General features: G+C 40.4%; 1 protein-coding gene across 3 annotated transcripts in view; it reads left to right on the plus strand.

Moving 5' to 3' along the window:
• epha3 (eph receptor A3) overlaps positions 1-27,536 on the plus strand; it is an 81,417-nt gene that overhangs the window by 31,716 nt on the left and 22,165 nt on the right. For all 3 annotated transcript variants that reach the window (XM_026376301.1, XM_026376302.1, XM_026376303.1), the window contains exons 4-9: positions 12,804-12,959; positions 15,652-16,011; positions 19,507-19,631; positions 25,511-25,673; positions 26,006-26,111; positions 26,484-26,548. In XM_026376301.1, coding sequence (XP_026232086.1) covers positions 12,804-12,959; positions 15,652-16,011; positions 19,507-19,631; positions 25,511-25,673; positions 26,006-26,111; positions 26,484-26,548 — 975 coding nt within the window. The remainder of the gene's footprint in view (positions 1-12,803; positions 12,960-15,651; positions 16,012-19,506; positions 19,632-25,510; positions 25,674-26,005; positions 26,112-26,483; positions 26,549-27,536) is intronic.

Genomic DNA, 27,536 nt, shown 5'->3' on the forward strand with positions numbered 1-27,536 from the left:
AGGGATGACTGTCCATCCAGCTTTGTGTTCTTTCCAAATATTCGCAATTGCACTAATTGCTAATAATTTCTCAAATAGAAAAAAATATACTCGTCGCCCTAATAAACCTGGTTAATACTACAGTAATAATAGACAAAAGCGTTCAAATTGTGGTTTTGAGCTTAAATGGACCGTGGCAGCACATTCTTTACTGGATTCTTTAGCAACCCTATGATGAATGTCCACTCTCTCCCATGATGAATGACGGCAGTGAGAGCCTTTCTTACACTTGCCGCTCTTCACAACATTAACCCACAGTAATGCTCGTAAAGTGGTGCTAAAAAGAATGGAGAGTTTTCCTGGCCGAGAGTTAATTGATTGGTTTTGCTGGTGTCCTATTCTCGTGGACATTTTTTTTATTTTTATTTAAAGACTAAATGGATGGACGACAATTCTGGTCTTCATAGGGCAGTTAAAGCTTCTGAAACAGCGTTCAGACCATCACGGGGACGCTATAACCCTCAAGCTTCTCAAGATGGGGGAGAGACAGGTTTCACTGTTCGGTTTTACAGAGTGTTGAGTAAAGTTTCACTAGCTGTGGTCAGGGAGGAAGCTGTGGATGGCACACACTGGTCAGTGTCTGCTTTCTATTAAAACAGCCTACAGCGTATCAGCTTGACGGAGTGAGTTAACTATGGTTTTTAGCTGCCCAGAGAAGTGTTTGTTAAATTTAGGATTGTGAAGGTGTATGTCTGTGTTAAATTGGCATCTGTGCCAATGTTCACATGGCACAAGTGTTTGTTATGCTGTCTCAATCTTTAGGAATCAGCTGGGCTAATAAACACACACACATACACATCCTGCTTTACAAGATCCAAGAATAACAGTAGCAGACAATGCAATATGAGTTATGATCTGTTATACTGTATCAGTGTGGGGATGGTGTGTGTGTGTGTGTGTGTTAGAGCTGAGTACTGAGCATAGCCTACTGCATTTGCAAAGAGCAGCAACTCCGGTAAGACCGGTAAGCATTGCTGTGGGAGGAAAAGGACTAGAATGTGGTTATTTAACTTTTCTTTCCCACTGCGATGAGCTGGGGCTCCACAGACTCCTGCTAATGTTAACTCTGCAGGGTGCCACACTGGAAATACACTTCTGCTGAACCTGCACTTCTCCTAGTGCCTCAACCCGCCACTACCAAACACTAGCTCCAGTGCACCCCTGGGGCACAAAGTCACAGAAATGAAAGCTTGAGTAATTCCCGAGCAAAGGGAGAACATGAATATAGAGCTTTTTTATAGTTGTGTTGTATTTTGGAATGATTCACAGTGAATCCAAATTCTAAGACTAAAGGAAATTGTTGGAAGTGGGTTTGCACCTATTTGTTTCTGTTTTTCTACACTAATAAACATTATTTTTATGTTATGTTAGCTTTGGCCTTCCTGCCTATATGTAACATTGGGTATTTTGCATTCATGATGTAGAATTGAAATACAACAACACTAATAATGATACTCCACTGCTGAGTTGATTCATAGTTGCCACGGTGCACAGATGCTGCCTGCTGCTGCAGCTATATTTAAGTAAATTGACATTCATTTTATCTATAGAAACTAAGTGTCTCTCATTAAAAACAATCTTCATATATTCCATATTCATTGATGTATTCATTTCTCTTATTTTTAATTGGTCTCTAGTGTGTTGCTTCACGGGGATCTAACGGATCTCAACAGTATATGTCAGCTATTTGTGTGTAAGTGTGTTTGTGCTCTAAGATTAGCCCAGGAAGTTTGTTTTGAATGGATCCATGTGTATGCTATCCATGCTTGTGTCAGTGATGACTCATTCCTCCACACACACACACATTATACAGACAACATGTTGTTCAAACACTCAGCGGGATTCTGGCAAATGTATTTATACAGTACACGTATGTGTACATAAGTACATATGTGTGCGTGTTGGTGGCAGGTGTGCATTTCTGCGATTGAATGTGCATTCGTGGATCATATGGGATATGTAATCAAATGATTTTGACTTATTAAATATCAAATAATACAAGAAAAAATAACAGTATCTTTTAACAGCTATCATAAATCATCATCTTAAATATTTGTTTGTGTGTGTGTCTGTGTGTGTGTGTCTGGCGTATGCTGCAGAAACTGAGGATGATAGGAGAAGGTGTGGAGGAGCAGGAGGAGAGTTGGGAAAGAGGTGGGGGAAGGGGTAAGGCGAGAGCCTTGATGTGTACTTGGATCGTGCCAGGATGTCTGGCTCTGTCTGTAGCTCACCTGCGCTGGTCTATCATTCTCTCAGGCGCACAAACACACACACACACACACACACACCTACACTGGCAGCGGCAGGGACGAGCGCCCACATGCGCGGACACACACAGAGACACATTTCCAAGGACATACTGTAGCATCCATACAGCATGTTTACGTAAATCTCACGCACATGTATGACACCTACATTACAAGATGCTGATTTATAGAGAGGTTTATCGCTCTCTGTCTCTGTGACCCTGTAACCGCTACCCGTGGGTCTTTCTCACTGTCTCAGCAGTAACACATGGCGGGACACCCTGTGGTGAGGTGTGTCAGTTGAGGAGTGATTTAGTACTTCTCTGCCCCAGCCACTGCTGAGACACCTGCCCTAGGAATCTTACTGCACACACACACATTCACATACAGATGCATGCACTCACTTAAATAGTAGTTTAGCACTACCATAACCGCGCCGTGCACAAATAGTCCCTATAGTCTCGGGAGATCACATTTTGCTATTTCCGCAAAGCATTACACATACCAGCTCTTGTGGATCGTGAACTATGGATTTCAGTTATGAATTCCTCAATTTTCTCCAGCTGCTTAATCTTTTCCAGAAGAATCTGACTGGACACCGTCCCAGCATACATTAGGTGGAAGGGGACACCCCTAAAAACACGCTGCCACCATCTTCACATTTACTCTAGAATCTAAACCAGTCAACACAACCAACATGACACCGGAGCCAAAGCAAAGCTGAGAACCACAAAGAAGAGAGAGTAACTGTTTAGATTAGATAGACTAGTAGTTACTTTAAAATAAGATTCTGTGTGTATATAAAATAATAATAATATAAATAAACTTTAGAACGGGTCGCCCTCTCTTGAGCTGCATTTGACTTAATAATTAGCCCCCGCGACATCTGCTAAAAGACGTCCACGCCTGTGACTTTCCCTGCGTCTTTGTTGTTTGATCCCTCCCACGAAAGAATGTTACACGTTGGCAGTGTCACCGGGGGAGCATCAAATGAGATGCCAACGAGGGGGCCAATTTGAATGCGCAACGCTGCAAGTGGAAGGCGCTGCGACACTGGCATGAAGCTGTGAACGTGATTATTATTTTCTTACATGAGACCTTGATCAAATTGCCTCTCATTTTATCCCCTGTGGCATGGAGGGGAATCCTATTAGCCACCTCTGGTACGGGCTACACAGAGGAAATCTCAGACCTTAACAAATTGATTCTGACCTCCCCACCTCTGTCAGAGATTCATAGAGTGATGTTCACTTTCAAGGTGAGAAGTAATGAGATACATTTTTAGTTTGCTGTGATTTAATGAGGTAAGATAACATGTGCTATTTTGCATTATGGTATGATGTGGTTGTGAAACACAGAGGTCTTACATTAAAGTTTTGAAAGAGTCCCTCTAGCAGAAGAACCAGTTCAATGCTCTTTGCTGACCTTCTGATTACAGCCTTACTACAGTGGAAATTTGAAGTGGGTAAAACTATTACGGGTACTTTTTTCCTTGGATGCCTGTTTGTGTGATGGTTTATATTGTTTCCCGTAGCAACAAATGCAAACCTGATGTTGGAGCGTCAGGCTGGAGAACACCAGTGATACCGTTATTTCTTTCAGACTTGTCAGCTGCATAGCAGCTCTGCCATCGGTGTGTGAATGTGTGTGTGCTTGTGCTTGTGAATGGGTGAATGAGACGCAGTGTAAAGCGCTTTGAGTACCAGCAAGGTAGAAAAGCGCTATATAAGTGCAGAACATTTTACCATTTACTTGTCACAGCCACACAGTGTCTTATATGAAAATTAACAAGACGATGCATTAATCAAAACTGAATTAATAAAATGTCATTTCACAATTATAATGTCGGATATGCTATAGAAGTCAGCTGCCAGGATTTATCAGTTGAAACTAAATGTTTCTGTTTTTTTTATTTATTTATCTATTTTATTGTCTGGTCTGGATTGGACAAATTCCAGTGGGACACTTTTTGCTCAGTATGAAAGCCGGAATGTCATGTTGTCCGACGCGAGAAGAGTCTGGAGACTCTTTAGCATATGGCAGCAGCCGTTTTCAGAGGCTTCTGTGTAGGTGTCTGTCAGCGTATGCATAAAAGTGTGTGTGTGTGTGTGTGTGCTTATGCGCCTGTGTGTCCTTCAGCTGTCCTCAGGTGCTCCAGCAGGGAAAGTGGCCTTCCCTAGTGGCCTAGTAGAGCTCTCCACCTTAAAATCAGCAGGCAGAGTCACTTCTCCCAGACTGAGGCTCTGTGTCAGCAACCATATGGGTGCCTATAAATCGCCTTTAAACTAGATTTGGAACACAAAAGTCATATATTTTAAGAGTATAATTCAACAAGTTAATTATATATTTATACATATATATATATATATATATATATATATATATATATATATATATATATGTGTTTGTATCTAGTGGAAAATTAGACTTTAGATCATAATAATAAAACAAAAAGATGACTTCAAAATAAGTTTTCTTGAAAATACTATTTTATACTCAATTCCTGTTAGGACTTATTTTAGGATTCTTTATATTTTCTGCATGAATTTAATTGGATTCAATATTATCAGCAATATCAGAGGTTTAGAATAGTGTAGTTATTTGCATTGTGTGCTAACTTGCATCATTGTTGTTACAAAAGCGCCTAACATCAATTTCTTTGTATACGTCTTGCTGACTGAGCACATTGAGTGAAGTGGGTCACCATCATTGTGCATGTGTGTGTGTGTGTGTGTGTGTGTGTGTGTGTGTGTAAGCTTGTGCGTGTGTGTGTGCGTGTCCACCAACATTGTAAATGACCTATTTTCTCTTAAAGTAGAGAGCGTGTCCTCTCTGGCACTGCTCAATAAAACTGCTTTGGTGATTCGTGTCTCTCAGTGGGACTGGGACTGGTTACACACACACACACATATATAGAAACACACACATAAACACATATTTACTTGATGTTGAAAGACGCTTATGAAATTGGAGTAACTATTGAACCATTTTTTGCCGTCTGCTCTGATTTTTCCCTTTCTCTCCCACTCCTCTTCCATCGGTCTTTCCTCACCTTCTTCCTTTTCCCTCTTTTTTCAATCCAGTTTTCCCATCCATCCACCCATCCATCTGTCCATTAATTAGTTGGCTAGTCATCTATCCATCAATACATTCCTCAGTGGGATCCAGAGTGTTGACATTGTTCACAACACTTAAAGCACTTAAACTTTTATTATTTATTTATTAATTTTTATTTTATTTTACTTCAACAGGATGGGATTATGGGACTCTAGTTTTGGCTTTCCCTTTAAATCCCTTACTTGCCAATGTTAATCTAATCTGAGCTCCACATCTCCCTTTGTCTGATATAAGTATGGACATGGCAACATGGTTGCCACTGGCTACTATTGACACATAGGGAATTACAGTACAATAGTGTCAGCAGCTAAATCACCATCATGATGACAGCTATCGTTGTTTGTGTAAATGTGTGTTTGGCGTAAATGACTGGTTATCAGTGGTATTAAACCAGCACAATAGTAGTGAAAAGGATGATTGGAGGCAAGCGGGTTTAAAGGCCACTTAGCTTGTATAATGGCTGTTTCCAGGGAGTGTAACAGTGGAATGTGTATGTGTGTCTGTGTTTGGGCAAGTGAAAGGGCATCATCTTCCATCACAACACAATGTCTGGATATGCACAGACACCCAGTGTGTCGGGTTGTAATGTAATCAGCAGTAATTGCGCAGTATGTGATGGCCAAAGGCAAACAGGTACATTGTTGGTGTGTGCACAGGGGTAATTCTATGTGAAACATGCGTGAGTGTGTATGTGTAAGAGACAGAAAAAAAACAAAGATGCCCTATGTACAAAATGTAATGAGGAGATAAAATGTGTGGTGTGTGGTGAAATTCTCATCCACAGCAATGGAAGTAACGTCTCCTCAGTGTGTGCTCGCTGGTGTGTTTAGAGAGTGTGTTTGTGCTGATGCGCTGGTTGTCCTGGATTTTCTTAGTGACCTGGCTAATCTCTGGAGTGTGGAGGATGTAGAGAACAGTTATTGCATCCTTGATGGATACAGCAGGGAGTTGATCCATGCCTCTGCGTGTGTGGGCCTTTGCAGTACTTGCCCTGTTTTGCCCCAGTTAATTGTCCTTCACATATCAGCACTTTTTTTTTTTTTGTGTATGTGTAGTCACACAGACACACACACACACACACACACACACACACACACATACTCACACATGTTCTTTTCATAACATTGCTATTTCTCTCCCGTGCTCCAGATAAAGAAAATCATGTGATATTGTTTTAAAAGTTTGACATTTAGAATAGAAAAGAAAAAAAAAAAAGGGAGGAAACTATGACACTAGCCAATATTTACTACTATTAAAATCCCATTCATTGCAGTTGGCAAACTCTGGCGATGCTACTTGTTGATGATTAATGATGGCATAACATTAATCACTCATATAATTTTCATCCATTAGAAATAATTAAGTTTAATTTCAAACTGCAATTATAGTGAAACAGCACGTTTTTGAAAAATATCTTGAGGAAGCTGTATCTTTTCACACACAAAAACAATATTATCGGTTGCTATGGATAACTCACAGTATAATGGAGTATATCCACTTTCTTCTATTTGTATTTCCTTTCTATTTTCTGGCTACACCACCAGTAATGCACACTTTCTTCACCTTTCAACCACTTCTCCCTCTTTCTCACCTCAGCCCATTCTCTTTCTTCAGCCATCCTTCATCTTCATCAACGTCCTTTCATGCCCATCTCATCCTCCTCATCAGGCTGCTTTATTATGCAAATGAGTGTTGGATCAGATCTCTTAATTAAGCTCTGCTGTGCCAGACTGTGCGTGCACTCACACACACACACACACACACACCCCAAAAAAAAAAAAAAAACCTCACTTTCACACAGATAGAAGCTGCTGGTGGTTGTGTGGTGTAACGATTAGTATTCTGCACTCTGAATGACACACACAGTGCATCTAGGCAGCAGAAGAGTCTCTTGAGTGTGTATAGATAAACAGGCTTGAATAGCAGGGTCTCCCCAGGCCATTAGCCTGCAGTTAGCATTGCAAACTCCAATCTGGCCCTTCACTGCTCAGCTGACGAAGCCAAGTGCTTCATTTCTATAGTTGCTGACAACACAGCTCATGAGGTCATGGCCGTGTTAAAACTAGAAATTGATCTAGTGGCCCAGTTTTAAGTGGAACTCTGTGGAAGCGAGATGAGAACTGTTGCTATACGTAGTTTTCCTACAACAGAATCGATTTTAAAAATCAAACAGCAACTTCAACCGTCAGCATTCAACGTTTCTGTAATGGCACCTTAAAACTCTCTGTGTGCATTCATTTTTTTTTTTTTTTTTTAACAGCAGGCAAGAAATTGAATCGGCAATTCCATTTAAAAATATGGCAGAGATGAGCTCATTTTATAAAATGAGTGTGGAAAGATTTGGCGAGATTACAGCCTTTTCTCTCCATTATCGTCCAACCTTGATCTACAGAGTGTGTCCATTTTACCGTTTTTCCAGCTAGAAGAGATTAATTTAAATCATTAAACGGGAGCTTTACAGACATGCAGATCTCTAACAAGTCAACAAAGACACTGCTAAATACTGCTGAATGTGCAGGTGAACTGCCTCCTTTGTCCAACTTATGCTGTGCCAGCACAGGACTAAAAACCACAATGGAAAATCTTCAGCAGTTATGACCTAAAGAGTTTTTTTTTTTAATATTCTGATTAGTTTGACAGCTTTCATCACAGTCACTGAAAATGAATTACTTTGCAGGTTTAGTTTGGACAGTTAATGTGTTCACCAGTTGATGGTTACTGGCGGCCCTGGAGGCTTGCACATGTACAGAATCACTTCTTCTTCTGCGCAGGCTGGCAGGAAAAAGCACACGGCCTGCCATAACGACACATGAATAGTCTCATGTGTGTACGTTCCCAATGTGATTATCGTGGCAACTCACACAATAATTGAACATAAGAGAGATGGAACGTCTAGCAGTTAGCCCCCAAGACACAACCTATCAATTGTGATGATTGCTTTCATTTACATTCCCAAGAACAGTGAGTTCATTTTATTTGGTTATGATCGTATTAGCGTCGACAAATTGATTGTAATTCTGTATAATGGATGTCTGCATCACTTTGTATATAAGACATTTTTTTTTTTGTATCTTGGTTATCTTGGGCTTACAGATAAGTTGCTGATATTGGCGTAATGTGCCAATGTTTTGTTTTAAAATTAGGCGCAATTTTCAGTTTCAAAATGTTAGTATATAAATATTGTGTCCACTGATTATCAGCCAGATGGTAATAACATCACTGTTGAAATGATTGAATTTTATGTTTCCTCATTAATCAACAATGTTTCCGCAATACTTAAAGCAGCAATGTGTCACAATTACAACAGAGTCAAATTTTCCCACCAAAAAGTTCTGGCTTAATAAAGGACTTTGACCTTTTTCGTATTTCTGTAAGTTGTTAACTCGCCGGCCTGAAGGGGGATTTCATGGCAGGGGGCACATTATTTACTGTTGCCATGTTTTCAGTAACATTACAAGTGGCTCCGGATAAGACCGCCAGCCAAATGCCTAAGCTGTCAAAGTAAATAACTTTTCCATTTCAAAGAGAGCTATTCCAATTAAGGGAAGAAGGGATGGAGGAACTGAAAGAGAAGGGAAAGCCACAGAAAAGAAGTGGAGGAGGGAGGGCAGGATGAAGGGGGGAGGTGGAGATGGAGGGAGATGGAAGGGGAGGAGAGTGGGAGTGAAAGTCATTGGGATGTTGTCGGATTTAAAGAGAAAAGCAGCGGAGGTGGTATGGAAACAGGAAATCAATTGTTTGGTCTGCTTTTCTGGCTGTGTATGCAGAGAGACTGGACTCTGAATGTGTGTGTTTAGGCGGCTCAGAGAGAGAAAGAGACCAAAAAGGCGCAGAAAAGAGCTGGAGCTTTGGATTGGGCTGACGCAAAGATAGAGGTCACGAGCAGTGGTACTTTCCAATCATCCCGTTGTGACGCCAATCAAATTTTAAGTAACAGGTGAAATTAAGGGCCAAGAGGACACAGATCAGGAGAAATAACACGTTGATTGTAATCAGGTTATGTTTTTCTGATGATTACAGAAGATTCTAATAAAAGCTGATCTCCATCTGTTGTTATATGTAACAAAGATATGGGTCACACATGGATGCCAGGTTCTATCTGAATGTGTAATAACTTTAAATTCTTCATGTTGTTTTCTCAAATAGTTCAAAACTGGTCCCATTAAACGGTGCATGGTAACAGAACTGAAGGTCAGGTTGGGGTTTTAACCACCATGTAGATAAAAGGGGGACTACATGCGACCATTAGACCATCCAGCAGTCATGTTAATTATTGATAAGGGTGTCCCATGACCTAGACCATTGATCGAGCACAAATCGCAGCCCTGGTTATTTCACAGCCATCGTATCATGTGGCTGCTGCAGTTGTGCTCGTGCCTCTGCACACGTGTATGTGTAAATGTCAGAGTGCGCAGCTCTTTAAAAGTGAATGAAGAGATTGTGTTTCAGCCGTCATTCTGTAGAAAGTAACAAGGCTTTCTGTTTGAGTCTTATGTGTGAGTTTTTGCAGAAAATTCAGTGTGTGTGTGTGTGTGTGTGTGTGTGTGTGAGTGAGAGACTGCTACAACAAAACGTACATGTTGTTCCTGCTGCTATTGATTTGGAAATAAATAAAAGATTATTCATAGGGGATAACCTTCATGTTTTTCTCTGCTGCAAACATTTTATTTTCTCACTTTTTCTCAAAGCACTTGTGATTGTGATTGCGTGCGTGTCCGCTCATGTGTTACTTCTACACACACACAACTCTTAATTAATCACACATACTCTGTCATCTGAAGAGGTGCCGTGTTTCCTCTCCTGGGGCACACAAACGCGCACACAGATGCTACTACACATGATATCATAGCCTTCCACGCACGTCCTTGCACAGACCGCTGGTGAATGTCAGTGTAACACATTCTGGTTCTCCCGTAGATGAGGAGTTAACCTCCTGCGAGGCAAATCTGATTTTACCATCAGAGTTTCTTTTTTATCCTGGCAGACACACAGGGAAGAAACAGGACTTTTATTATCCTTTTCCAACTGTTATAAAAATATTTTTAGGGCTGCGGTCATGAAAATACGACATATCACTATACTGTCATATGAAAAGCTTATACTGCAAGTGCAGCTTTGGTTATTCGTTTTTACACTAAAAGTTAATGAGATCCACTCTGTGCCTAATACGTTTCATTGCTGTGTTATGCACTGAAACGTCCCCATATATTTTTAACTTTTAAGTGGAAATAAGATTGTGTTTCTCCAACTGTAAAGTGTTGACTTGCCAGAGTAATTCATCCAACTGTTACGTTCAAAGACTAAGCCGGGTGATTTTAGTTTTTTTATTTGTAAGGAGTATTTTGGTGTTATCAAAGGCTTTGCTCTGTGTGATAGAGCTTATGTATTGTAAAAAATTATTAAAGCCACCCCAGTTACCCATGCCCCTTCATTGCAATAAACGCATAAAGTGCCAGTGCCATAAATATAGCACACACGCATGGTCCCCCAAAAGTGTACATTCATGTCTGCCAAAAGCTCAAATTTTTTTCTCCTTTGGTTCAAATTCTATATATGTGCATTTTCATATAAATGAATTTGTCTTAGTCTGACAGAACAGGAACAAAAAAAGGACTTAATACGTGACATATGAACATCTGAACACCAAGAAACATGTTTGCCAGCAACTTATCCACTGAATGTACTACACATATCTATCTTGCTAATCCTCAGTGATGCCAGAAGTTCGTACATATGGTAGCTAAATGGAAACAGATCCAGCTGGACTCGAGCCCAGTTGTTTAACTGTCCAATGAATGGGGCGAACGCATCTTTGTTTGGTGTTATCCAGGGGTGAACAGTTAGGAGCATGTGTGCTCTGTCATAGGTTATAAATACGGGATCAGATGAAAGCCCGGTGTCCCACTGCTATAAGATTAATTAATTTTAACTTCTGTCTGTTTATCCACACTTCTGTTTTACGTTCCTTATGCATTCCTGCTGACACAGCAGTTATCTCTCTGCCTCTCTTACCTGATTGGCTGGGGGTGCTGGCTGTCATGTCTAATATCCCCGCGTGTCCTCCAATCAGGGTGGTCTGTTTTGTGTGTGTCAGCAAGTGTTGTGGCTGTCATTTCATCAGTGGGATCATAATAGGGCTGCTTAAACCCACTTCACATGCTATTACTCTCACACGTGCATGCACACACACACACACACACACATGCACCTACACACATGCTCTGTAGTAGATGGCATGTAGTGGAGTATTTAGTGCAGCATGGGAACCTTGGCGTGCCAGTGTCAGTGATGGATATGGCAGTAGTATCAGCAATGTTGGCTTTTGCAGGAGCGTGTTGTCCACCACTGGGATCTGTCAGACCTGTTCTGCTGAGCCCACACATTCTGCTGGCTCGCTGCTGTTGCCGCTAGCCATTTTTTAAACCTAGTGTATGTGTATATGTGCGTTTAATAGAGACACACACAGAGAGAGATTTTGGTTTGAGTGTATGTGCTAGATGCAGTATCAGATTACTATAAATGTCCATGTTTGCATTTTAATAAAAAGTGTGGTCTGATCCAAACGGTGTCATGAACATCCAATCATGTCTGTAATATTTATCATAACACTGTGTGAATACAGCTTTTCTTGTTATTTAGGTTTGCAATTACTGTGTACTTAAATATTTCTAGTTTTTGATGTTAAAACACAGTGTGTATGACCAGAAATTCAACTATAGCACTATTAATACACACTTTTTGTGGGCTTAAACGCTTTGAATTCCACAATCAAGTCTAGATAGGAGTTTTGCCTACTTGAAAAAAAGGGAGTTTTATAAAGATAATACATGATTGGGGTGGAACCAGAGAAAGATATAAAAAGGGGAAAGGGGAGAAAACTGTTTTTTAATGATCCCCTCTTCTTGATCTCCCGTCCTACACAGATACACAAACACACATGTAATATACTTTACACAGGTGGAGTGTCATCCTCCTTGCACAGATTGCAACAGATTTGTGGTGAGTAGGAGTTAAAAGAGCTGCTGAGTGCAGATTTAATACCACAGATATTTAAAGAGAACAGCCCTTTCATCTGAGGGGACAATTTGCATTATTCATGTTGTGCCTTCTGAGAGATGAACAGAGAGAGAAACAGAGACAAAGACATTTCTGAGAATTATTGTTTGTTTTGTTTTTTTACTAGCAGTCAATGGGTTCTTGTTACATTAACATCAGATTTATATTCAGCCCTCTACTTAGGGTTGTGTGTATGTGTGTGAGTGCATTAAAATACTTCCCATATATCATTTCAACGGGCTCTCGTTGTAGGTGCTTGTAGGTGAAGAAAAATTGCTGCTAATACTGTAGCATGATACTGTCAGCATGATGCTCACGGATCTGTCTCTGTTCTTTTGTCTCCAGTGTGCCGGGCAGGCTTCTACAAATCTACGCTGGGAAACACAGAGTGTTCGAAGTGTCCGCCTCATAGCTTCTCTCACCATGAAGGGTCATTGCACTGTGGCTGTGAGAAAAACTACTTCCGTGCCGAGGGAGACCCTGCCTCCATGGCCTGTACTCGTAAGTGTGTGTGTGTGTGTGTGTGTGTGTGGCATGTGTGTTCTTGCATTTTCATCTTTGTGTGAATAGTTTGGGATGATACATCATGTAAAGAGTCAAGGGAAAATCTACTGATGTTATTTTTTAGACCAGACCCGACTAGAGAATGTATTAGTTTGGTTTTTATTGACTTTAGTGTCCCATTATGCTCTAAATCTTTTCAGATGCTTCTTTACACTCACTTTCATTTGAGGGATGTTGTTAGTTCATGCCAAGCCTTTAAAAAAATCACTATTATGTTGCACACATTATTTGATTATTAAGAAATTACATACACACTGTCCATATCCAGTTTAATCAGGAAAATTTAGAACTGTATCAAAACAACTAACAAAAAAAAAAGCAGTTCCAATGAAAACAGTGTAACAGTGTTTACACTGTAATTTCCTGGTACGTGGGATCTCATTTACAGTCTTGAGGTCTCTGAAGTTACAGCTGCCCAAGAACTTTTTATCACCTTTTGTGCTCTTTACGTTATTGTTTTTTGCGTCCATCTGATTCTGATGAATTGCAGATGCTGATGTCTCTGCAAGCTTTTCAAAATGCATTCCCCATAAAACCATAAATCACTGCATTCCCTGATGATAGATTATGGATACATCCGTTACTAAAGGGGAATAAAAAAAAAAGAGAGATCATGTGGAGAACAGTAGAAAATACAAATTGACGCCCACAACCACAGACAGAATCCTAATTAGAAAGACTGCCACGGCAGGTCCCTGTTGTGATTATCTCAACACCATCTTGTCAGCTAGGCAAATTTCACCTCATTGGGACAGATTGAGCAACGTGAGGGCTGTGAATGAATAGATAAGTTGTTAGAAGATAATGATCGTGATTATCTTAGAGGAAGGAATTTTACCGTTACCGACATTGTAGAGGTTGTTTAGAGTTGACTCTGGAAATTAAAAAATAAAAAATGGTAGAAAAAGTCTATGAGGACAGGGACACAGAGAGTATGTTTTAATGGTATGGTATTTCCTGCTTTATTCAACATGAGACGTTGCTATAACAGCTGCTGTAACATAGTGTGTCTACTCCCAAGAATTCAGTTCCACCAATTAAAAATGCATTAATTCCTTCCCTCTGTCCCATAGCACTGCCTCCAAATTAGCACAAAAAATGCACAAAAAGTGCTGGTCGCTCACCAATAGCTTAATTTATTTTGTTTGTTTTAAAGTTTGAGCATCTGCACACATTACCAGAGGTATGTAAAAGGCTCGAAAGAACCTAAAGAAAACTGTTAGCTATGTAAATCCCCTCGTGAGTGACTGGGGATTACGTACACCCTCAGGTTCTTACACACTATAATTTGTGTCATGTGTTAATTCAACATCTATGTATTATTTTGACATTCGGAATTAGGAGATGATTGTCTGCATATGTACACATGTACGTCTGTGCAGGTAACATCAGATATAAATTACAGTTCCAAAACTTTGATGTGGTCAGTGGATTGCGCTGTGTAGGCGCGCCAGAGGACTGTCAGGGTCAGATTAGTATCAGAGAAAGCGGAATCCCACTTTTCAGAAACTTAAAGATGAAGTTTGACGTAGAATATGTTTAAAATTAGATAACGTTTGATAAGCTAACATCATGATTGTTCTAAAAAGCTTCTGTGTGCACATAACAAAGGCGAATAAGCGGGAGGTCTGACAATACAATTATTATTGACAAATGGCTGTTTATTGTTGAGGTGGACATTTGATTAGTGCAAATCACACAATCATAATCACGTTGCATTGATAGAAGCAGGATGTGAACATTGTTCGGATGGCATTGGTGTTTTCGTGCATTTTAGCTGTCTTTTCATTTAAATATATTCCCCTTCATCTAATGCTTTATCTGTAACTGAGCATGGTTATTGGTTTTTGTAATTGGTTATGGGAACCTACTGTTTTTAGTACTTGTGGCTATTTCCACTTTAAACTGGTTGTGACAAAATTGTTCTTAAATATCAGTGTCACGTTTGCTTTCTAACAGCATTAAACATCTTACAAGTCTTTAATTAAAATTTGTAGCACTTGTGGACACCTTGATGTCGTTTCCTGCTGGGTTTGCCTTTTTATTACTATCTCTCGCACGAACCCAGACTACAATGCAGATTATTGAGATGACTGAGCTAACGCATAGTTTGGGAGTGAAGTAAAATCGTGTCAAGTCAAACAAACCAAACAAAGCGTTTTATCACAAGACACAATCCGCTAAGCCCATTTCAATCTCCTTCCCTCTCCGCTGAGAACTTGAGCAGGAGCTCAAGTTCTCAGCGGAGTTATTTGGCAGTTTTGTTTTGTCCTCTATGTAATTACTGTCATAGCTTTGATATGAAAATCTGGAAATATTCGGAGTGATCTGTTTGTAATAAGACGTTTTTACTTTTATATGTCAGTCAGAGTATTTATTTTAGACTTTTCTTTCTGAAAGAGGCTGTGTCATGCCCTTCTCTTTAGAAAGAGAGGGGGAAAACAAATGCTGATATTATATTACAAATACAGTATAGTAAAACAGGTTGTACTATATATATTTTGTGCATTGTTCATTATGACAATTTCCTTTATGCACAAAATAGTTAGTACTTAGTGCCTAGTACTTCACACTTCTCACACAAAACCTCTGTCCCTTACTTTTTCATATTCACTTGTCTGTCTACCAGATCCTCCTTCAGCTCCCCGAAATGTGATCTCCTCCATCAACGAGACTTCAGTTATCCTGGACTGGAGCTGGCCGGAGGACACCGGGGGCCGCAGGGACATCACCTTCACTGTCGTCTGCAAACGCTGCCGCGTCGTCGCCGCCAACGGCAGCAACGGCGGCACCCAGCGTTGCGAGCCTTGCCGCAGCAGCGTCCGCTTTCTGCCGAGAGCCACGGGCCTCCAAAACACCACAGTGACGGTGGGCGACCTGCTGGCTCACACCAACTACACGTTTGAGATCGAAGCACAGAACGGCGTGTCGTCGCTGGCCCCCAAGATGAGGCAGTACGCCGCTGTCACCATCACCACCAATCAAGCAGGTAAGATGTCCCAGCAGATGGGTACAGGGATGAAGGCATGCGCTCAGATAATCAGCCAGACATCAAACAGCCACTGCACCAGATTATTCTTTTAGTAGTTTCACTTGAACGTGTACATGCTGGCTCAGTGAACAACTCTTTACAAATCTTTATTGTCCAGATCTTATACACATGCGTGTGTTGTACTTTTGCATGAAGAAACATATTTTAACCCGTAGTAATGCACATAAATAAAATACATAAAAAAGTGAATAAGATGCATGCACCCTCTCCCACCTCTTCCCTCTCCTTCCAAATATCCTTATCACATAATACACTAGCCTATAGAGTATGTGCTCTAAACATATGCACTCCAACCATCAGTCCCTGGACATTTACAAGCTGATCCCAGGCCACTACTCTCTTGTTTAACGACCAGTATCGAATGTCTTCCTCCTTCCCAAAAAAATATCTCATCCTTCTAACAGACTTTTTAAAAACACTTTCAATATGAGGATGGACTCCTGAAACCCCCACCAATCATTTATACAAATATCTCCCCACATACCCCGAATACAAAGGCAAAGGGAAGCGGTGCTGTGAAATTCCAAGAGTAAAGTAAATCTAGCTGCAGTAAAAAAAAGTGCCAAACCTCAGAAATCTGTGATTGTAGGAAGGAATGCGTAAAGTTCTTCGCTGAAGTTCATGAGTTTATTCTGAACTCTCCCCTGACTATTCCATTAAACAGTTTGTCTCTGTGTTTGTTCATGTTTTGTGTCAGCAGCTCAGCATGTTTCTGTTTTCCTGTCAATCTCCCCTTCCCATTTCCTGTCACTTTTCTTTCTTCATGTGGACACAGCACATCTTTTATTCCAGCCTGCCCTCTCCTTCCAAAACCCAGGCCACAGCCGGCCATTCTCTCCCTCTGTATGTGTTTCCACATGTCTCTGTACAGCTTTTTTTTTTTTTTTTTTTCCCAATACTGGAAGGTGATTTAACACTTGGAAGGTGGTTTTTGAGGAGAGCGAACAGACGGGCGTTTCTCTCATAAGTTGTCATACAGCAAGGTCAGACTTACACAATCCATCACATCGGTGATGATAGGCAGATGGCAGGAGTTTGACTTCAAATATCATGATCAGAGCGTGTGCATCTTGAAGCTTGACGCAATGGGACGTGCGGTCCTTCAGCCTCTTGGTTTGTTTTGATTTGAATCCAGACATATGAGCTCTGTGTTCCTGCTTTATTTGAGGAATATAAGAGTTGCATTATTATGGGTGCGTTAGCTCTTTTCGTGTAGAATCAGTGAGCCAGGAGGATGCAGTCAGTCATTTCACATGATGAAGATAATTGTCAATTAATGATAATAATGTGTCTACAGAAGATTGAAGATAATAAAGGACATAGGTCATTTCTTGACATGATTATAAAGGTCAATGGAGAATAAAAGCTGCACATTTGAATTAAAAACAGTCTAAATGAGAAAGACAACTTGGTGTAGTACAGACTTGGAGTCTGCTGTTAGTAAGCAGTATAATCTGTGTGTGGTTAGCAGGGGGGGGGGGATTCTCTTTGCAATCTGAATATATATTAGATTTGAAGAGAGCTTATCAACACTAAGAGGCCTGTGTGTGCTCTGAATATTGAAAACCATCTTTAATGTTTGAGTGATCATCAGAAGAGATGGGTCTTGGTTTTTTCCATATTACAGATCAGAGCACACACATGCAATCGGATTCACACACACACACACACGCATAAAAGCACAGAAACGCACACCTTGACACTATACCCACCTTCATCACTGCACACTCACAGTCTTCTCGCTCTCGAACAAATATCTCAGCCTGCAGCTGCACACTCTCCATCAGCCCTGAGAGTTTACAAGGATTACCTATGTCAGTGCACTATAGCCCCACCCGTGTGTCTATGTACTTTCTCTCACCTGCACACACACACACACACACATACATACAGATGCCAAAGCTGTTAAAAGCTGGATTAAGTGTTTCCCTGGGAAGGCAGTGTGTCCTGGCTTTGCTGTCAAGGTACCGTCAGAAAACTCTCGCTCCTCTCGCCACCTTTTCCTTCCGCACTCGTTGTCATAACTATGCTAACAACAGCAGAATGGTGATCCACATTTACAGACGTCTAATGTCAATCATCATCGTACAAAAATTTGTAGGAGCATTCTTTTCCAAAATAGCACCTTTAAATCCCTTTTTTTTAGCCCACTTGATTTCTATAATATTCTATCACTTCTAATAGTCCACGGGTCATGTTCATAATAAATAGATACATTCCAACAGCTGAATCGTTTCCCTCAAGTCACCAGTGAATGACACCGAAGGCCAGTTTTTAAGGCCATTATAGGCCTGGTATGCTGTTATCAGTTTTACAGTTGTAACATAGACAGGAACAGAGTGACAGAAAATTAAATACTTGGCAATGGACAGGCAGAGAGAGGCGAGCGAGAAGAAGGAAAAAGGAGGAGGAGAGGAACTTGAAGCTTCCTCCAAGCGCCCCAGACACAGTAAATCATTACCATCATAAACCACAGAGCCAATAAAAAGCAAAGCCTCACTCGGTTATCAGAATCAGAAAGAGAGAGCGAGTGGAGGAGAGGAGGAGCAAGGGGTACAGAAACAGATTCTCCCCATCTGGATTCATTACAGGAGAAAAAATAACTTCCCGTGGAAATACACGCGAGTACATGTGTGGAGAGACGCAAACAAAAAAAAAAAAACGTGCATAATCACAATCAAGAAAGGCTTGAACATTTCAAAGACAAACATGTTTTTTCCTGTGGTCTAATAAAATTAAAAGTCGATGCCTCAGATGCCGAGCTGGCCCCAGAGCTGCCTGGCAATTAGAGAGCAGTAAAAAAGGGAAATGAGAAAGGGAGTGAAGAGGGAGACAGAATGAAGGAGGGGTGCAGGGATTGATAGAGGGAGGGATGTGCTGAATTACTAGATTGGGACCATGTGAATTGCCTGAGGCAAGGCGATGCATGGGCAAAGGATCGGCAAGGGAGCCGGCGAGAGAGAAAGCACCAAACTGGAAAGAATGGAGATAGCACATTTAAATTACAACAATTTTACTAAATGCAGTGGAGAAAGGGATGCTGCAACAAAGGGTAATGGACAAACCATTGTGCTCCGATGACAAATTGCTTCTTAAGCAATATAAACAGTTTCATGTTGTCACCATCTTCAGAAACAGTCAATGCGGTAACCAAGCGCAGCCTTGTTTGGCTTTATTTTGATGGAATTGGCCGGTGATTTGTCCCAAAGATTACTTCTCAAATTCGAATTGGCAGGAGTTTGTGTGTTTGTTCAGCAACGGTGGTTCTTGCTGCTTATACAGTAGCAACCGCTGTATTTGTCTATATTTATTCTGGAAACGAGCATGGTAATGTTTGCTTCAGACATTGGCCAAGCGGACACTGTTTTTATAATCACAAATTTGAAAGCTGCCATTCAATTCTCTCTGTCTGTGTCTGTGCTTCCCACCTAGCTCCCTCCCCTGTAACAGTCATCAGAAAGGAGAAGACATCTCGAAACAGTGTCTCGCTGTCCTGGGTGGAGCCAGAGAGACCCAATGGAATTATCCTGGACTATGAGATCAAGTACTACGAAAAGGTGGGTTGTTGAATATACCACTGTTGCCCTGTGTCTTGCGAAAGGCATCTGTTGATCATGACAGTGTTTAACTAGCCAGGCTGCACAAAGCATAAAAGTTCATGTCAAATCCTGTTTCCCTATAATTGTGAAACAGCTTGTTTGTGTTTGGAACTTGTATTTTTTCCGTTTTGTCCCCATAACTCCTCCTTATTCCTGTAGTTGTTTGCCTCCATCATCTTCTCTTATTCTTCCTGTTTGTCTTTCTGTCTCTGTCCTTCCTTCTATCTCTTATTTTACCCGTTATCTCCTCTTTCCATCTCTCCTTTTATCCCTCGTACTGTCCTCCTCTCCCCTCTGCTCCTTAATGGAGACAAGTTTTATGGGGTCGCTCATTCCTCTGTGAGGGAAATTAGTGCAGAACGAATTACACTGGCTTTCAGCACCAGCGCTGTGCTATGGCTGACATTTGATGGTGAAATTAGCCGTGGATGCAAGTTTAATCACTCTGGCAGATTCAATGTGCATGTGTGTGTGTGTGTGTGTGTGTGTGTGTGTGTGTCTATATTTGTGTGTCACACAGTTTGCTTGAATGCCAACAGTGGCCCCTAATCTCTTGATTAGTAGGCCGACAGAAGATGTTTCCTCTCTAAACTCTGTTCCCTGCTCAGCCATCCTTACCTAAGATGTTAAAACAAGGCCGGAAAACAGCGAGAGGAAAAGTTAATGACTGATACTGCGCTGATCAGCGCTCACTGCTGGTCTAATTCTCAGTTGTGGTTTTCCAATCACACGCACATGCTCACTCACTACAAATGCATATTCATTCAAAGAAGACGGGGAAAAATGTAAGGGAGGAGTCCAAGAAGGAATCTGTGTGACCAACTCTCTGGGCCTTTGCTCCGATCCCTGTTAATCATTGTCTCTCAGGAATTACTGGAGACACTCTGGGACAGACACACAAACACACAAAGACACACAACCCGAGTTCCCAGAAGATTATCCACAGTAGCCATACATACCCAGGGATTTCAAACCCCAGACAAAGGGCTCTTCCATGCAGAAGAAAAAACTGGGACAACCAGAGGAGACCCCCATAACAACCCAGGATAGAGGGCTCTTCGTGTGGCAGTTAGAGGGACGCTGACTGTCTCCAGCATGCCAAGGATCAAGGCCTTAAGAGGACAAGAGTTGACGCACACAAATTCCCCACACCAAGACCACACCATGACTCACTCATGAGACAGAAAGACGCTTACACATACACACACAGATATAATTGCATACATACATAAACAGGAAGGTGAAACAAAACACAAAAACAGACTGACCGAGATTAAAAAGAGGGAACCTTTAGCAAGAAGACGAAGTTTTAAACAGACACACACAGTTTATATTTCCCCATAATTCAATTGTATATTCATTTACAAATGGCTGTAACTTCACTTAAAGTGAGAAATGTTTTTCAACAACCACACAAGTAAAAAAAAAAACAAAAACCTGTATATAGTCATCCCTTTTTCCTAAAGTGATGTTGCTATGTCACTAAACTGCAAACATAGTAACATTTTTATGGGGAGTGTAATGGCTTCCTGGATTATATTCCACTGCTACATATTTTTGAATAAAAATATGAATGCAACAAATGAAACACTACATTTATTAACGAAAAGCAATTGGCAAGGAGGTGGATGGATGTGAAGAATGGAGTTTGTATAGTGCTGGACTGTTAGCACCACAGGCCTAAGTTAAAGTTAAGTAAGATCAATTCCTGAATCACATGTGTGGTTCCGTTTAGGCAAGACAAACACTTTGGTTCCATTCAGGAAAAACCATGGTTCTTTTTAAAGGTTTATAAACACAATGACGTGACTGTTAAATGTTTTACTCTATAAGCCAGGCCACAATCTTTCCCTAACGTTAACCAAGTTATGTAAGTGCCTAAACAAAATCATAACAAAGTTTAGTAACTCTGTAGCCAAACAATCTACCGTACAAGCCTGTGGGGGCAGTGCTATGATCTGGGGTTGCTGCAGTTGGTCGGTCTAGGTTCAGCAACGTTATGAGGTCAGCTGACTACCTGAATATCCTGAATGACCAGGTTTTTCCATCAGTGGATTTTTTCTTTCCTGATGTCACGGGCATATTCCAAGATGACAATACCAGGATTCATCAGACTCAGATTGTGAAAGGGTGGTTCAGTGAGCATGACACATCATTTTCACACATGGATTGGCCACCACAGAGTCCAGACCCGAACCCTATTGAGAATCTTTGAGATGTGCTGGAGAAGACTTTGCGCAGCAGTCCGACTCTCCCATGGTGAATGTGTGCCATAATCAAGGCAAAAGGCTAAAGGTCCAACAAACGATTTGCAACTTTCCTTTTATGTTAATTGTATGTTAAATAAATGTGCAGTTTAATGGTAAAGAGACTTAGCTTTTAGATAGGGTTGCTTTAGCAGTTGGGCTCCTCAATAGCTCATCTGAGTTCATTGCTATATGCAAACTCTATTTGACACACTGTGCAACACCTGAGCTAAGTGAAGTGTTGGCATGCCAGTAGCAAAAATCATTTAAATGTAGTTGTTCTTGATTGTTAAAAAAAAATTACTCACTATTCTATACATGATAATACTTTAGGATTGTTTTGGAGATACAGTATTCTTGGGAATTCCCAGCAAAAAAAAACTTCCCAGAGCTAGAGAGGTGTTTCATCTTTGGCTAACTGTGTGATCTTCCTGTCACTTTATCAGGCAAAAAGCCATTCTGCAGACGATAAGTGTTTCCAAGTGCACTTTTTGAAAATAAAATTTGTGGGAATACGCTTTGCTGATTGTTTTTGCATGTTTTATCATCATAATCTAAAGAGCAAAGGGAGAGCTTCAGATCCACTTTAATTTGGGCTGTTTATTTAGTCTTAGATGGAAGGAATGCTGACTGAAAAACTGTATTTACAAGACTTCTGCTTTACATCTCCTGTTTTTGGGTCTGCATGCATTTGCATCTACGTATGACTGTGTGTGTGTGTGTTATACAAGCTATAATTTGCTACAGCTTTGTTTACTTTATCAAAACAGAACACAGCACAGAGGCCATATTAAATTCTAGCAGTGTTCTGGTGAGACGCACAGGCACAGTGGATGGTCCACAGTGTAGCTACACAGATTGTCGGGCCGTGATATGCATAAAAGGGGTCTAAACTGAATGTCTTTATATCTTACTCATGCACATACACATACACACACAACGGTGCTTCTTCTACACCTGTGTGCGATTTTTCAGGGGATCTCCTGCTGTCCTGAGTGCTGAACAGTCACAAGCTCTGACTGGATTTACAGCTGATGAATACTTGTCCCAGTGCATGTCTGCTGTATCAGTTACCTCCGCACACACATACCAGTTTAAAACGTTGAGCACCATAAAACTTTGATCCACTCCATTAAAGAGCGTGAAGTTTCTTTTGGACACTGCTTATATATGTGTGTATGTGTGTTTGTATGGCTACCATGTGAGGACCAGCAAGAATATTTAACCATTGGACTGAGGAAATTTTAAAGAGCAATTGTGGGGTTAAGGTTTTAGGGTTTTGGTTAGGTTTAGGTTAAAGCTGTGCATAATTAAAATAAATTTGAATTAATTTTAAAATTGAAACAGAGTAGATTAGCGTGGCCTACGTGACAGCAGGGGGCTAGAGAAGGCATTATGTCAGTGAATGTCCTCACACTGACTGCCATACAAAAATGTGTGTGTGTGTGTTTATGTGTGCGCTCGTCTTTCAAGTATTTATGCTGCCTTTACCAATGAATACCTCTTAATAACTAGGTCTATAAAATGAGGATCTGACGGTGCCTGGATACGATTCGACCTTGACTGATTTTTATGAGCTTGGCTACGTTGCAAAACATGTTGCTCATTTTCAGTATGGTTGAAGTCATCCCTAATAGGCTGTCATTAAGATTTAAGATTAATCTTGTCCTATTTTCTCTGTACTTGATGGATTGTTTCACAGAATTAAGCATTGAACGTAGTAGTGTGATTGCAGGGCATTCATGGGCTCAGTGATTTCCACTGTGAGGCACAGACAGAATAAAATGACTTGATTTGTTGACAGCTGCTGGATGGCTAACTTTGTTCTCCTCCAGATTTTGATGCCAGCCGCTCTTACACATCATCCATTGCAGTATTTTTTGTGTCTAATGGTTTTTATACTTGTCCTGCATTATTACTCAGCCTTCTCTCCTGTCAGTCTCCTTGACAGCAACAGACTAGCTCATGTAACATAGCATTCCCATTTTACCATGTTATATGTCTATTAATGTCTGCTTATAGCATTTTATTAAAAGAAATATCATAGTACAGTAGTTTAAGGTCTCGTACTATGTATTATTTTTTGTTTAATAATCTAGATATACATAAAAAAAATGAGCAAAAAATAAAACAAAACAAAGAAATAGAAGTGTATAAATCATGTATTATGCAACAGGCCATGCATTATTTGTGCATTAACAAATGTCTGGTGCATGTAAATGAGATGTACATCAAGGGGACAGAAACACATTGTTTTGTTTTGTTTTGTTTTTTTCTAAAAGAAATATACTGTCCAATAGCAGTAGATTTTTCTACTCACATAGGAATTCGATATCTTGTTTCACCACACACATTAGTGTATATCTCCATGCTTTTTTTGCATCAGATCACATTATGCATCAGTCTCTGTGCTTATTTAGCGCTGTCCACTTGTTATCTGCTTGAAACGCAGCTTAGTAAGCAGTGTCAATATGTGTCACTCCTTTAACAAAGCTGGCAACGGGCAGTTTCAAAAGAGATCTCTTCTTGTGAGATAGCAATTGCCTATTACTAATTACCTCTGCAACAGTTAGCAACCTGGGCTGCAGATTGTTCCTGGTTCAACCCCCATCTCTGTCACCAGGTATGTCCTTGAGCAGGACACTCCAGGCTAGCTCCCCGGTCCTGTCTGTATACTCTCTTTATACGAACTGGCACAGGCAAAAAGTTCAAATTATCAGCCCAGCTGGCAAGTTGCCCTAGATTCCTATGCTTTTAGCTGTAATGAATACTCCAGATGTCTTTATGTTGTATGTGCTTTACTTCTGACTCAGATATAAGCATGAAAAATGATTTGACAACAAAATTAGCACAATCTATGTAGTCACCATACTGACCTTAAGGGGGAAGTTAGCCTTTTGAATGATCTTTAACTTCTTGTCTAACATACGTAAACAGATAAAATGTGTTTGTGTTTGTGAAAATATAATAAGCGCAGCTTCATTCCAGTAAGAATGGCTGGATAGGGTAGTGTTTAGATCGATGGCCTACCTTTAGTAGGAGTCTTTAGGCAAGACCTCCTTGTGCTTACTCTGTCTTTGTCTTTTACCTTCTACCCTTGTAAATAGAGTAAAGCAAACACAATAAAACTGTTGGGTTTACTGTAATTGTAGAAATCTGTTGAAATCAAAGCGCTACTTTTTATCTTTCTTTTTTTTTTTTACTGTATGTCCTGCCCTCTTGTCTTTGCTTCATCATTTTTCTTCCTTCCACATCTGGAAACAATGTGCCAAATGCAGACCTGGTGTGTAAATCCTCCTGTTGTTTTATCAGTGGAGATCAGTAGTAGAGAAGTCATAAAATATCACGGCATAATTCATCAGATTGGGAAGAAAGCTGCCAACCAGTCTGGGCTGTTTGTGCACGTATGTCTGGGTGTGTGCATGTGCATGTGCTGTGTTGTTTTGTACATATCATCTATGTATTTTGTATTCATCAAAAGTTCCAACCCAGACTAAATTGTTTTTTTTTTTTTCCCCATAAATGTGAACTGTCTCACAAATTTCCTCTCTTTCTCTGGCCTTCTTTTCCTTTGTCCTTCACTTCTTACAGGAAGAGCAGGAGACCAGCTACACCATTCTTCGTGCTCGGGGTTGTAATGTGACTCTGAATGGTCTGAAGCCTAACACCGCCTACCTTCTGCAGATCAGAGCTCGCACCGCTGCAGGATACGGAGCCAGCAGCCCCAGTTTTCAGTTTGAGACCAGCCCTGACTGTAAGCTCAGCACATAGACAAAGCTTTGCAGAATTCCTTTACTGCTTTAGTTGAAAATATGATTAGACTTATATGTTGGGTTTGCTGATTATGCACAAGGCCTATGAAAGTTAAGATTATGTTACTGTTCTGATTGGAACCACATAAGTATGCATGCAATTTTTTTTTCTTCAATTTTACACAGTCCTTATGTCCAGTAGTTGTTTCAAATGTTTTAATATTTCAAAGGTTTCTTTACCTATAAAAACAGTCCTGTATTGATGGGGAGCTGCTTTCCATTAAACTGTCCATGAGTTTGTTTACCTATTGCTTTCTTGTTTTTGCTTCTTTAGCAGCCTTTTCCATCTCCAGTGAGAGCAGCCAGGTTGTTCTGATTGCCATTTCCTCTGCTGTGGCCATCATCCTGCTCACGGTGCTGCTCTATGTCCTGATTGGCAGGTCTGTCCACCATTCACTTGACTCAGTTCTCTTTCTCAGTGTCATCTTTACCAGTCACACAAATCCATTTCTTCCTTTTTTTATTTTCTGTAGGTCTTGTAAGTGGAGTATTCATGCATGTGTATAGGAAACACTAAGAATTGTGAGTGTGTGTGTGGCTAAAGTTGGCAATCAGTACTGTTCAGAGAGAGTATAAATCCATGGCTCATTATAAGACTTACTGATCCTCTCTTGGCCTGTAAGAGCTGGGATCACACACACACACTCACACACATACAGACAGCATTTGCTAGCTTCCAGGCATGGCCAATGGGTAAAATCTTATTGGGAGATGTGGCACTAGTTCTGACCTTTCTCTGTTTGAATTGGCAGGTTTTGTTGCCACAGCAAATCCAAACATCCTGATGAGAAAAGACTGCACTTTGGCAACGGCCACTGTAAGTACTGGACTTTGTTTCCCCAAGCCTGGTTCAATCTGTCCTTGAATTTCATATTCACCACGTAGAAATATAAGTAGATAGCAACATATATAGTTACACATATAGTTACACATAGTGTGATGGTTGCATCTGGGTAGATGTCTTTCATCAAGCATTTTCACACCACCAAAAACAGTGTTGCTGTTCTTCTAGAGGAAACATTCCTAAGCTTGAAGTTTCCCCCTATTAATGTTTGGTCATATGAGAAGACAGTAATCAGACCAAGACCATGCTGAAAAAGAGGTTTCCCAGTCCATTTGCAAACCAATCCTAGAGGTTTCATTCAGAAAAGGAAAGGAAGTTCAGACAGTATTGTATTTTCCATTGATACATTTTTTGATAATTCATGCAACGTTTTGTAAAATTCTGTAATTGGACCAATGTGAAATCACCTTTGCTCTCTCTTTTATCTCTGTTCTACTTATTTTTATATACAATGTGATATTTATTAGGAATACCGGTACCTTTTAGCCTTGACCTAGGCATTGGACCAGGAACTCCCCAGGCACTGTGCAGTATTTTCCGTCTCCTTCATGAAGTTAGAATGAGTCAGATGCAGATCATAAATTAGTTTGACCAAGTTTGTCCTAAAACAATTTCAAAATTACATTTTATTTGTCTGATTCATTGTTCCTCCAGTCCATATATTAACCATGAAAAGACAAAAAGCGCAAAAGGGCTGTCTTTTTGTGCATAAATGTATTTTCAGGTTTATGTAAAGATAATATTGAGCTTAAGCAGCTTCAGATAGACAAATCTTTCCTAGTTCTTAGTATGTGTTTGCATAATAAATCAGCTTCATATGCATCTGGTTATGATTTTCCTGATTGAGATTTACTTTCACACATAAAAGCAGTATAACTTGGAGACATGCCATATTGTCCAACTTAGAAGCATCTGAAGTGTTGTTATTCTACCAGATGATTTACTGTATTAACTGGCTCCT

Source organism: Anabas testudineus, chromosome 21, assembly GCF_900324465.2.
Source record: "Anabas testudineus chromosome 21, fAnaTes1.2, whole genome shotgun sequence".
Classification (NCBI taxonomy): Eukaryota; Metazoa; Chordata; class Actinopteri; order Anabantiformes; family Anabantidae; genus Anabas; species Anabas testudineus.